A 13,431-nucleotide genomic window follows, 5' to 3' on the forward strand; every position below is an offset into this window, starting at 1 on the left:
CAAAATCTGTTAAAAAAAAAAAAAAAAAAAAAAAAAAAAAAAAAGTTCATCTGTTTTTCTTTTGACTACTAGCACTTGTACAGTATTTGAAGACGTATTGAATTCATCTTTGTTTTTTTTGCTATGCATTCCTTCCTATCTTGAATTTATTTTATTATTCTTTCTATTCCACCCAGGTATCATTAGAACATTTCTTTTTTTAACCTTATACACATGTCTAATCAGCAGTTTTATTTTACATTATTCTCACTAGATTGTTCAGTGATGATATAATGACCCATTTTCCCTTACAGGAATTATTCAAACAATCCTTGACCTCTTTTCCTTCCTTTAATCATCTTAAACCCTTTTGGCCATGTTCTTTTTTCAGCTTTTTTAATGTTTTAGCTGAATCTGTCCTTCCAACACAGTGCCCTGTCTCTGAGCGATGTGGAGGACAGATGTAAAAAGGCTGCAGCCCTCAAACTTCCTCTGTCCAGACTGGAGCTGAATACAGAAGAGGTCCGGGAACTGTTCCAGGTCAGTAATACCAACGTCTCTGTGATAACAAAAACACCAGGACTTGTCATAGCAGGAGAAGCACTGCACTGTTGAATCTGCACTGTAGCAGCATGTGTAACTGAGTGTTCATACAGTGTCGTGCGAAAGTTTGTGAACCCCTTGAGCCTTTTGGAATTTTATTTATGTTAACCTATTATTAATTAATTTTTTTCAATACCAGTATTTTTTATATGAAATAACAGATGTTTATTTATCAATTCAACATTTTTCTTTTCCAGAAATCAATTGTTAAAATAGATAAAACAAATTATTTGACAAATGTTGTATGTGCAAAAGTTTGTGAACCCTAAGCTGCATTGCTTAAATCGAGCAAGGTAAACACAATCAGGTGGGCCAAATTGATTGATGAAATAGACCAATGTAATGAGAGATCTTTAGGGAAGAAATTGGGCGCCACTAGATAAAACACGGATAAAACCAGGTCAGTTTAGGCCCACCAAACTGAACCCATACAGGTCAGACATGCTAAAAGGGAAAAAAATCTCAGAAGATCTCAGGAATAGAGTTGTGATGCTGCACATTTGTCTGGGGACAGCTATAAATTAATTCAAAAAAAGTTTGAGCTCCATCGGTCCACCGTGAGGCAAATCATCTACAAATGGAGAGCTTTAAGAGTGACTGAACATCTGCCTAGAAGTGGACTTCCTTCAAAAATATCTTCAAGCGCCACAAGAAAAGTATTTTTTTAGTTAAAAGCCAACCCACACATTACATCTAGTGATTTGCAGACCTCTCTTGCAACATCTGGGACAGATGTGCATGGTTCCACAATAAGAAGAAAACTCAGTCAACATGGCTTTCAGGGGAGGGTTGCTGAAGAAGCCTCTGCTCTCAAAAAAGAACAAAACTGCTTGTCACAGCTTTGCCAGAGAGCACCTGGAGATACCTGAAGTCTTATTCTGTGGACAGATTAGTCCAAAATTGATCTGTTTGGTCATAACCAAAACCGCCATGTTTGGGCAAAAACGCAACTCTGCCTACCACCAACAGAACCTTCTCCCAAGTGAAGAATGGTGATGGCAAATGGTCTGCAAATCCCCAGATGTAATGTGTGGGTTGGCTTTTACCTGAAAAATCCCTTTTCTTGTGGTGCTTGAAGATATTTTTGAAGGAAGTCCACTTCTAGGCAGATGTTAAGTCACTCTTAAAGCTCTCCATTTGTAGATGATTTGCCTCACGGTGGGCCGATGGAGCTCAAACTTTTTTATACGAATGTATAGCTGTCCCCAGACAAATGTGCAACATCAAAACTCTATTCCTGAGATCCTCTGAGATTGTTTCCCCTTTGAGCATGTCTGACCTGTATGGGTTCAGTTTGGTGAGCCTAAACTGACCTGGTTTTATCTTTGTTTTATCTAGTGGCGCCCAATTTCTTCCCTAAAGATCTCTCACTACATTGGTCTATTTCATCAATCAGTTTGGCCCACCTGATTGTGTTTACCTTGCTCGATTTAAGCAATGCAGCTTAGGGTTCACAAACTTTTGCACATACAACATTTGTCAAATAATTTTTTATCTATTTTAACAATTGATTTCTGGAAAAGAAAAATGTTGAATTGATAAACAAACATCTGTTATTTCATATAAAAAATACTGGTATTGAATTTTTTTTTATTAATAATGGTTCAAATAAATAAAATTCCAAAAGGCTCAAGGGGTTCACAAACTTTCGCACGACACAATATATGTTTCCTTTGATAAAGTAGCAGTGATAAAACTCACTGTGTAGGAGTGGCTTTTGTTTATGGTGTGTTTTACTGACTGAAGTCAGGCTCCTTTGTTCTGCTGTCCTTATTTAACTCTGACATATACATGAATTTTCATGGGTGTGTTTTGTGGGTGTTCTTGTTATAGAACAGTAAGCTGAGACTGCAGCTTGTTGAGGAGCAGTTAAATGGCCCCACTGCTACAGTGTACAGGCATGTATTTATACACACACAAACACACACACACACACACACACACACACACACACACACACACACACACACACACACACACACACACACACACACACACACACACACACACACACACACACACACACACACACACACCAGTGTTTTCTATTCTTGAACCAAAAGTTAAAACCTCTTTTATCTTCAATGTGTGACACAGGTGTGGGGACACAATAGGGGTCTGCAATGGCCCCCTCCTCCCACACACCGGCCTCCTCAAGGTCTTCAAGATGCTCCAGGTACGTGTGTTTAGCCCCTTTTACACAGAGATTGCGGCATATTGACGGAACAACATCACTCCAATATGCCGGCTTTGCTTGCTTCTGTGTTATTTACACAGAACCAAGCAACGCCGGCCTGCTGGCGCATCAGTAGCTCCTTTTACACAGCACTCCGGAATGAAAGAGGTGCATGTAAACAGCGTCAGGTGTGACGTAAACATTTAGCGCCGCGCCGGTCAGCTGCTTTACAACAACACTGGCCGGTGAATTGAGAGCAAAAGTGCTGGAGCTTGCAGTAAGAGGGCCGTATTTTACTGTCCACACGATGTGCCAGTTGATCTCGCTACGCGCTGAGTCCAACATCACTGGGACAGTTAACCAAACTGACTAAATCAATCCGACCGCTTCACCTGTGTGTGTGTGTGTGTGTGTGTGTGTGTGTGTGTGTGTGTGTGTGTGTGTGTGTGTGTGTGTGTGTGTGTGTGTGTGTGTGTGTGTGTGTGTGTGTGTGTGTGTGTGTGTGTGTGTGTGTGTGTGTGTGTGTGTGTGACAGGTTGGTTGTAAGCGAGTCTCTTTGTGAGGGCAGCGATCTGCCAATCAGACATAAACATACACATACACACAGTCACAGTGTGTGAAGTCACGTTACTGTAGACAGAAATAAAGTGTGGATATACGCTCAGACTTAGGATAATAATAGCGGCGGCGGAATGTGTTAGCAAAACAGTGTTAACTCTGGCTAACAGCTGAGCCGGAGCCTTCAGTCAGCTGAAGCAGACAGTCTAGCGGGGCGAGCAGACTATTCCCCCGTTACTAGGTCGACCTTCAAGCTGAACAAGAGCCCTCCGCTGCGCGTCGGGCTCCTGCTTCAGCTTGTCGGTCTTTATTTCTAGCAAGTGACCCGTTCGCTATACTTTATCCCTTACTTAGCCTAGCCTAGCTTTCCCATTGTACAACTTCTCCTGGGCAGAAATAGACTCATACACTCTGCAAAATGAAGCGCGGGGGTTTGGATTGAGCAACGGACCTTATGATCAGCTAGATTATACACCGTTCCTTTTATTTGGTGATTTTTACGGGACATCAGGCCGCCGTGGCTAATGTTAAACACACGTCCTTCAACTGCTAACATGGTCGCATGTTTAGAACGTAGACTATGGAACGTCAAACGCCCCCCTGTTCCGCAACAACAAGCTCGAGCATTTAAACAGAGAGGCGGAACTGATTGTGTCGGGAATCTTACTACCCCCCGAGGTAGTAAAATTCCCGGAACGATCACTCGCACCTTTCTTCCCTCGTTCCGCAACTGTCGCATTTATACAGCAGGGCGGAGGGCCGAAAGGCCGGCATATTCCCGGCTTTCACTGGCTGTGTAAAAGGGGCTTTTGTTTATTTGTCATGCCCTCTTCTTGCCTCTTTTTGCAATCATGTACCATTTCTGTTCCGTCTTCCATCTTGTTTTTTTTAAACTTTTTATTAGACAACTTGTATCCAATTTCAGCTTATACATTGACGGCCAGTCCCTTGAAGCCAAACACAGTTTCATCTGTCATAGCCACATGCCTTTTTTTTGCTGCTATGACAATAATGAGAAAATAATCCACAATCAACGAGTATCCACTTGATTTTATTTAATTTTTTTGCACCTCTGCACTGTTGGACACATGCCGGGTGAATGGAATTTCCCTCATCTTTATTGATCCAGGGAGAGGGAGGAGTTTCCATACTGGGCAGATTGGGATTCCATGGCAGCCAGGCTGGAAATATCAGCAGCAGGATGTTGTGTTTGTCAGAGGCCAGTTTCCTGTTTTTTGGCCCTTTTAAACACAGTGCCATCCATTAGATGTGTTGTTACCCCTTCCTCCTACTAGCTGACTCTAACTCTCCCTTTCTCTGTTGCCACCTGTTTGTTTCACTTTATATTTTCTTCTTCCCAACCTCTCCTCACACCATCTGTAACATCACAGCTGTCGCCTGTGACCCTGGCCAATCAGACGGAGTCCTCAGGATTGATGCGTCTTCTAGCTGTGGCCTTTCCAGGAGAGAAGGATAAGGAGGAGTGGCAGAGGGAGCAGGAGGAGGCGAGGAGGAGGGACCACAGACGCATCGGGACGGTAAGACAGAATATAAATGAGTGGAGAACAAACACATTAGATCAACGAAAGAAACAAAAGATTAAAAGCAAAAAGGGCTCAACAGTGCGGTTCTGGAAGGAAGACTTACTGCAAGCTACCGAGTGTAAAACGATGGTATATACTCCTGTAATTGATACAAGTTTGCATGACATCAACCTAGTTTATTAGCGATCTTGGGGAGAATAAAAACACTACCCATGATGCTATAGTGTCCAAGCGACTTCTGGTACCGATGGCGAGAAATGGCTATCATCGGCTAAAACTGTAGTTAGAGGTTGTATTGTTTTTGTTAGAGAAACAACAGATCATAAATGATAAATTTAGAATGAAGGTCTGTGTACATTTTGAAATAAGCGTGCTAATGCTTATTTGGGGCTAGAGCTGGTGGGCTTGGTTCCATGGTTAATAGTTTGATATAAGTAATTGTTAAAATGCCGCCAAAAAAGAGTCCGGTCACTGTTGAGCCCTATGGTTAAGGGAGTGTTTCTTTTCATAAATGCCTCCTGTACATATTTTCATAGGACCAGGAGCTGTTCTTCTTTAACGATGTGAGTCCAGGCAGTTGCTTTTTCCTGCCCAAAGGAGCCTACATCTACAACACCCTCACTGACTTTATTAAGGTGAACATATACTCTTTGCACAGCCACTGACTGCTACTTGTGATTTGCCTGCAATAATCTCACTGTAGACCTTTTTCTATTTAGGAAAATGTTATCAAAGTGGTAAACTTGTGACGTTCTGCAAATGTGTGCATTTTTGCAGAGAAAAAAAAGATAGGTGCACACGTTTCTTTTTGTTGTTAATTTCTTTGTTATACAGAATGGATTAGGATCATAGATAGTAAATAAAATGGATGTAGCATCCGGGCTGACCTCAGTTATTCCATCTGCATCCAATCGTCCTGGCCTATGCACGTCGCCATCTTGTCAGAGTTTGACTCCGCTTCATTTACTCTTACAGTAAAATGGCATTGATATGACTTTGGGGGGAGGGAGATGGGCCCATCTAGCTGACGTATACCTCCGAGGCTAAGTGAGGGCCAGCGGCCGGCTAGCTGTCACTCAAGGGACCGCGCCCCTCATTATTCGTAAATTTTAACCTCCAATAGTTTAAAAACTAGCGTAATCCCAAAAAATTCACCCCCCTCAGTGTTTTCATGGAGATATGACTTAAACATACAGACTAGAATGTTTTTTTGGACCAGGCCGTAAATAGGAATAATAATGCTGTGAAAACAGGCTATTTAACACAGGAGCCAATTAGAAATTCTGTGTTTTGGTACCGCCTCTTAGTGGCCACTCAGTGAATAACATTTTTTGTCACTTCGCATTGGATTCTGGTAGAACTCGCTGTGGTTGGGGCTTGATAAAGATATACAAAACACTTGGAACCTAAAAATGGAAGTATTGTAATGGGCCCAGTGCACATGCTGCCAGTGTCAATGGTTCAACATGTGTCATCTGCCTCTCCTCCTAACTTGAGTGTAACACTGTCTCCAATTGATTAGCTTTAGTTTAAATGGATTTCAGACTCAAATTCCACTGTGATAGATTTTCATAAAATAGCTTGAAATGAGCTGTAACTTTGAACCCTATTCAGCACTGATTATGCAACTAGATGAACTAATTAATTTGATTATCCAAGCTACGACTATACCCTAAGTTTATGTAATCAGAAAAAACTTTGTTTCCTTCAAAGGGTTTAAAATGTAATTTTGTCAATGTTGACATGTTACCCCCACACGTACATACATTAATATAAAATGTATGTGCTGGGTTGATAGTACCCCGGGGGAATACATGTCCATATCAGCCATCAGGATATTGCTCGCTAGCTCTTAATTATTACACTTGCTGTGACAGTCTGACCTTGTCCTGCACTCATTGCCACACACATCCTTCCTTCCTGACGTCTTGTAGAATGAATACAGAAAGAGGGGCTTCAGCGAGGTTGTGACCCCAACTCTGTACAGCACTGCATTATGGGAGCGCTCTGGCCACTGGGAGCACTACAGCGAGAACATGTTCACTGTGACATCAGAGGGCGCTCAGACCTACGCACTCAAACCCATGAACTGTCCTGCGCACTGGTGAACACACACACACACACACACACACATTCCTTGTACTCGTGTCCGTATAGTGAGTGACCAAGAATCACCTAACTCTTTCTCTCTGGTGTTTAGTCTAATGTTTGAGCAGCGTGTCCGCTCGTGGAGGGAGCTTCCTTTGCGATGGGCTGACTTCGGGGCGCTGCATCGCAATGAGCTCTCTGGAGCGCTCGGAGGTCTCACTCGTGTCCGAAGGTTCTGCCAGGACGATGCTCACATCTTCTGCACACCTGATCAGGTACACAAAACGCATTGAACACGTTTAGTCAGAATTTCCTTTTCTAGACCCCTGCATACTTCTGAAGTTGCTGTAAGCGGGGTAGAAACAGAATGGGACACACGTGGAAGCTTATTACAGTGATGAAATGGGCTGTGCAAATAACTCCTGAGACATTCCTGGAGGCCTCAGCCTGGATGAATGAAGGTCTTTGTCCTGTTCAAACATTACACTTCCATATGTGCATCTCTGGGGCTGTGTAATCCAGATCTTGTACATAGTGCCCTTGGAACCTTCCCACGATTCTGATTGCACTCATCAAGATCTTCTGTTGATATCCTGTTAATACAGAAATGATAGACATATTATAATCATCAGTATGTTAGCTTCTGGAATACCAATTCAATCTCTGGAGGTTTCTGGGGCTTTCAGTCAATCCATTGGCAGATATCTCTTTCTTTTCCCACCCGGTTGGAATTTAAACGCCCTTGTTTTACTCTCAATTATTTACATTAATCTGTCCTCTTGTTGCCCTCGTTGCCAACTTTGTTTCATTCTTTCTTTCCAGCTGGAAGAAGAGATTGTAGCATGTTTGGACTTTGTGAGGAGTGTGTATCAAGTGTTTGGGTTTTCCTTCCACTGTCTCCTGTCTACACGCCCTACACCATGCCTAGGCGAGCCTGAACAGTGGGATAATGCTGAGCAGGTAAACACACATTCACACACACTTTATCATATTGTGGTATGCCAAACTCAGACGTAGTCCTGGACAGCCGGGCCCAGCTGTTCAAGTACCAACTGGACCAAGTTAATCACGCTCTATTAAAAAATAAATCTTCTAGACAACATGACATGGTGTAATGATATCTACTTAACCAGCCGGTTACGAAGGGTACTTTCCAATGGAGATATGCTCCGTTTCGGGCTGCTGGGGAGATGTATATCTCTAAATCCCCGTAGATGCCTTTTTAAGAAGGCACAGTGGCATTTTAAGTTGATTCGAATAAGTGTAATTGAACAATTAGGTTCCAATCTTCCGCAGTTCCCTTAAACACACAGAAAGTCTAACATGAGGGTCATAATGTGCACTTAGATTATTTACTACGCCCACTTACTGACTGTGTGTGTGTGTGTGTGTGTGTGTGTGTGTGTGTGTGTGTGTGTGTGTGTGTGTGTGTGTGTGTGTGTGTGTGTGTGTGTGTGTGTGTGTGTGTGTGTGTGTGTGTGTGTGTGTGTGTGTGTGTGTGTGTGTGTGTGTGTGTGTGTGTGTGTGTGTGTGTGTGTGTGTGTGAGAACAGCAGTTGGAGAGGGGTCTGCAGAAATTTGGTGAACGTTGGGAATTGAACCCAGGAGATGGAGCCTTCTATGGACCAAAGGTCAGTGTGAAGGGCAACATGCAGTGATCGAAACTGATATCCACACGTGTCAATATTGTCCATCATAGTATCGGCTAACAGCAGCCAAAACATTTGCTCAACTCACTTCATTCACTTTTTTTTAGCACTGTCATTTATTCTAAAAGCCACTTTAGATGAATAGATCCACATTTTGGGAAATGCACTTACTCACTTCATGGGCTGGAGTTGGATAACAGATCAATACCACTCTCAAGTCTGTGTGTTGATTTTGTTGTCTTTGGACATGTCAATGCTAGTTTTCCCCCCCCCATTTCCAGTCTCAATGCTAAGCTAATTGCTGCTGGCTATAGCTTCATATATAATGGACAGACATAAAAGGTGGTTTCAATCCTCTCATCTTACACTCCTGAAGAAAGCAAATAAGAGTATTACCCAATTTGTGCAACTATCAAAAATAGTGTGTACATTTAAGGATTCACAAGCTCTTGTAGGACCAGTTTATTGGCGGTTCGTCACAGATTAGGGTGTGATACAGACGTCTTTGTTTTCCTTGTGAGTCTGCAGAGATCACTTTTGGTTCAGTGCACACTGACCTACACCACGCGAACAGCAATAAAAATGGTGGTTTTTGTACCACTACAAAGTGGCTTAACTTGAGGATGACCTTAGTTTTCTTTGAGGGCAAATTCATTTTCACTTTCACTCGCGCAAGAAGTCAGGAAGCATCAAGTGGAAGTCAGCTGCAGGGCAGACGTTACATGATCAAGCTCATGTGGAGGCACAGAGAGTGGAGGTAGGTCAAGTCAGGGTGGGGTTACAAACACACCACGCTCCATCAAACAAACAAACATTCCTCCTAGCTATCTAGCTACGGCGTGTAAGCCACAATTGGCTAGATTGGCTTCTCTTCGAAACCCATTTGTTACCAAAAATGATTTTTTTTCCCCCAGCAGCTTCTGTGTGGTTAACAGCTCTAAAGTCAGATTTTGAGATATTGGCTGGAATAGAGAAGTGAGGCCCTATGCTAATGCACTCCTTCATCTTTCAGATTGACATCCAGATCAAAGATGCCATTGGCAGGCAACACCAGTGTGCAACAATCCAGTTGGATTTCCAGCTGCCAATCAGATTTGACCTTCAGTATGTCGGGTGAGTCGTAAATTTCTCTCCATTGTCTTAAACATTCCTACATCTGTAGTGATTTAAATCGGCACATTGGGACTTTTCTAGCATATTGTTGTCTGTTAAACCCTCGCAGTCAAGTATATGTTGTCCTTGAATTGCAAAACGGCAGGAAAGTCTAACTTCATTAGGACCCAATTTGATCACAAACAATTAGTCCTTTATTGAATTTATAAGTTCAGGCGAGCATGCTCTGTGTTTCTGCCTTAAACCTGTTTTTGGCTCTCATTAGTCTGCCCTACTTCCCCTACGGTCTCATGTTATCAAAGTGCTTTTCGATTTAAGAATGAATGACAAGCAAATAAACGTTTACCATTTATATCGTAATGTATGTCATTTTATATTGCAACATGAATATTTGTCATGATGATATAGGACATTTCCTAGAAAACTTTCATGCATTAAATAATCAAACGGTAATGTCGTCTGTTAGTTGATCTCAGCAACACCAGGGCACAAGTCCTTGATAACATTGATGTGAAAATCATAAAAAAAGACAGGAAAGCTGCAAAGATATAATTATTGTGGAAAAAAACTCAGATGGGATTCAGATAATACAAATTCTTATATTATATATTGTCATAACCCCTCGCTCTATTGTTACCTTTCTCAGTCGAGACGGACAGTTGCACAGGCCGGTGATGATTCATAGAGCGGTGTTGGGATCTCTGGAGAGAATGATCGCTATATTGGCCGAAAACTTTGGCGGGAAATGGTGAGATAATTGCGAGGATTTGACTGCAGATTTTAAAGCTGACGATACAGTTGCATAACCTTAACCCATCAATTCTCTCTTGACCCGCTCTAGGCCACTGTGGTTGTCTCCAGCGCAGGTGATGGTCATCCCTGTAGGGGGCAACACTGAGACATATGGCAAACAGGTCAGTCTGTGATGCAGATTTACTTTCTTTCTGACGTTATTAACTTTCCCTTTAATGTGAGAGGCTCAGTCCAGATATAATCTTAAAGGAAGTGCCTCTTTTCTGTGAAGGTGGTCCAGCAGTTCTGTGAAGCTGGCTTCATGGCTGATTTGAATGACGATCAGGGAGCAACCTTAAATAAGAAGATTCGCTCTGCTCAGCTGGCCCAGTACAACTACACATTTGGTAAAGATGGATAATTGGATGAAATCTGTGGATACCCCATATACTTGAGCCTCTTTTTAAAGTTTACCATGCAAGTTCAGACTCCATTGCTATCAATATAACTGAATCCGACTATTGAACATCTTGTTTTTGTGTCTTTGTACAGTGGTGGGGGACAAGGAGAGTGAGAGTGGAACAGTGAATGTGAGGAGCAGAGGGGGTAAACAGCTGGGCAGGAGGCCCACTGAGGAGGTGCTGACATCCCTCACAAATCTACGAGACACCAGGAGCAACCTAGATGAGTTTTAACGAAAAAAATCACAGAAATAATGAGTCACTCATGTTATAAATGTTTATTTTACATGTTCAAACCTTGTCTTTGTCTAAAGAGGTGGATGCTAATCTTTGTAATAAACTTTATTTAAAAAATGTCCTTTCTTTGTTAATTTGTTCATCAATGGCATTTTGCTGATAAGGCTTTGTCCTAAAAAGCACAGAGAATGTGTTTCCAGGGTATTTTTAGACCACTGCCGGAGTTATATCAGCATTACTCAGCCATAGTTGTAGTTTGTTCACTAAAAGCCATTAAATATGTGAACCTCCCCCCTTACGTAAGCCTCTGTCATGATATCAGAATAGAATAACCAGACATACCTTTAAAAGACTGGAAGAAAGGGAGGACACAGAGGGGGGATTTGACTAAAATAGGAGAGGGAGCCTCACTGTCAGGGCTGTGTGTTTTCATGTGTGTTTAGGGGAAACATCGAAGTCAAGGTACAGGTCAAAAGGATTGGAAGTTTTTCCTTTTTAATTGAGAGAGGGCAGGAGTATGGAAAATATGAGTCAAAACAGTGACGGAGAGGGCAAATGGAGAGAGTGAGAGAGATTTCAGCTCTCGGGGAGTAAACCGAGTCAACTGGACAAAAGCAACAAAGCTGGTTGTGAAACAGGTGGAGTGGATTGTGTGTTTAGTTCTTCTGGAGCGCCTTGAGTGTGTCCTTAGAGGAAAGGTGAAGAGGGTTCACTATGAAGTCTGCTCTAAGCACAGAGTGAAAGAAAACGTGTTGATCAAGCTCTAAATTGTCTTTAACACAGTCAGTGACGTCCATGTTTCAAACCCACAGATGTAATAGTTAACACATGTTGGTCCTCCCAAGAGGGGTGCTGTTGGTTTATAAAGAAATGCCACTGAATCCTCTATTTCTTTACGGGATGTAGCTGCACGTAGTTATTATTATTATAGCCCAAAATCACAAATAGCCAGTTGCCTCAGTGGGCCTCACGGTCCGTACACAATCAGAAAACCTCTGCCCTCAGACCCTAAGCTCGACTGAGGAAAAACTCCCAGCAAAAAGAAACAAAATAATAAAACATAGGAATAGTATTTGTCTCTGTTGCTAAAGGGTCAGTTTGCAACAATTTGATACATTCCTTTATTGTTGCTTATTCAGGAATGCAGATATCTTAGATTGTTGTCCGATGTTTTTACACACGTCATTTGAATGTCATTTCATCTATGTTTAGCTTGGTTAATGATACTGTTCAAAATGATACATTTGCAATTCCCAGAGTAATGTTACCAGAGAATTGGAAAAAGGATGTTACAGTTTTAATCTTCTAAATGTAATTATCAAATGTACAGGTGAAACTCGAAAAATTAGAATATTGTGCAAAAGTTCATTTATTTCAGTAATTAAACCTAAATGGTGAAACTAATATATTATATAGACTCATTACATTCAAAGTGAGATATTTCAAGCCTTTATTTGTTATAATTTTGATTATTATGGCTTACAGCTCATGAAAACCCCAAATTCAAAATCTCAGAAAATTAGAATATTACATAAAATCAATAAAAAAAGGATTTTAAATACATAAATGTCGGCCCTCTAGAAAGTATAATCATGCATATGTACTAAGTACTTGGTTTTGGCCCCTTTTGCACAAATGATTGCCTAAATGCGGTGTGGCATGGATGCTATCAGTCTGTGGCACTGCTGAGGTGTTATGGAAGCCCAGGTTGCTTTGATAGTGGCCTTCAGCTCGTCTGTATTGTTGGGTCTGGTGTGTATCATCTTCCTCTTGACAATAGTCCATAGTTTCTCTATTGGGTTCAGGTCAGGAGAGTTGTCTGGCCAATCAACACAGTAATACCATGGTCAGTCAACCAGTTACTTGTGGTTTTGGCACTGTGGACAGGTGTCAAGTCTTGCTGGAAAAAGTAATTCAGCATCTCCATAAAGCTTGTCAACAGACAGGAGCATGAAGTGCTCTAAAATCTCCTGGTAGACAGCTGTGGTGACTTTGGACTTGATAACACAGTGGACCAACACCATCAGATGACATGGTGCCTCAAATCATCACTGACTGTTGAAACTTGACAGTGGTCTTCAAGCCCCTTGGATTTTGTGCCCCTCCACTCTTCCTCTAGACTGTGGAACCTTGATTTCCAAATGAACGCAACATTTAATTTGGATCAGTGATGATTTGAGGTATCATGTCATCTGCTGCTGTTGGTCCACTGTGTTATCAAGTCCAAAGTCACCACAGCCATCTACCAGAAGATTTTAGAGCACTACATGCTTCTGTCTGTTGACAAGCTTT

At 41.9% G+C, this 13,431-nt stretch overlaps 1 protein-coding gene across 1 annotated transcript in view; it reads left to right on the top strand.

Moving 5' to 3' along the window:
* LOC307259437 (threonine--tRNA ligase 1, cytoplasmic-like) overlaps nucleotides 1-11,248 on the top strand; it is a gene marked incomplete at its 5' end in the record, with an annotated part of 41,555 nt that extends 30,307 nt beyond the window's left edge. Inside the window, 14 exons of the mRNA XM_080039276.1 lie at nucleotides 411-519; nucleotides 2,416-2,480; nucleotides 2,680-2,758; nucleotides 4,708-4,854; nucleotides 5,397-5,495; nucleotides 6,795-6,964; nucleotides 7,061-7,223; nucleotides 7,771-7,908; nucleotides 8,501-8,578; nucleotides 9,609-9,709; nucleotides 10,356-10,457; nucleotides 10,551-10,623; nucleotides 10,734-10,848; nucleotides 10,994-11,248. Of these exons, the coding sequence (XP_079895402.1) occupies nucleotides 411-519; nucleotides 2,416-2,480; nucleotides 2,680-2,758; nucleotides 4,708-4,854; nucleotides 5,397-5,495; nucleotides 6,795-6,964; nucleotides 7,061-7,223; nucleotides 7,771-7,908; nucleotides 8,501-8,578; nucleotides 9,609-9,709; nucleotides 10,356-10,457; nucleotides 10,551-10,623; nucleotides 10,734-10,848; nucleotides 10,994-11,136 (1,582 nt within the window). The 3' untranslated portion in view covers nucleotides 11,137-11,248. The remainder of the gene's footprint in view (nucleotides 1-410; nucleotides 520-2,415; nucleotides 2,481-2,679; nucleotides 2,759-4,707; nucleotides 4,855-5,396; nucleotides 5,496-6,794; nucleotides 6,965-7,060; nucleotides 7,224-7,770; nucleotides 7,909-8,500; nucleotides 8,579-9,608; nucleotides 9,710-10,355; nucleotides 10,458-10,550; nucleotides 10,624-10,733; nucleotides 10,849-10,993) is intronic.
* Nucleotides 11,249-13,431: the final 2,183 nt, after the last annotated feature.

This window comes from Ammodytes marinus (assembly GCF_949987685.1).
Source record: "Ammodytes marinus genome assembly, chromosome: 13".
Classification (NCBI taxonomy): Eukaryota; Metazoa; Chordata; class Actinopteri; order Uranoscopiformes; family Ammodytidae; genus Ammodytes; species Ammodytes marinus.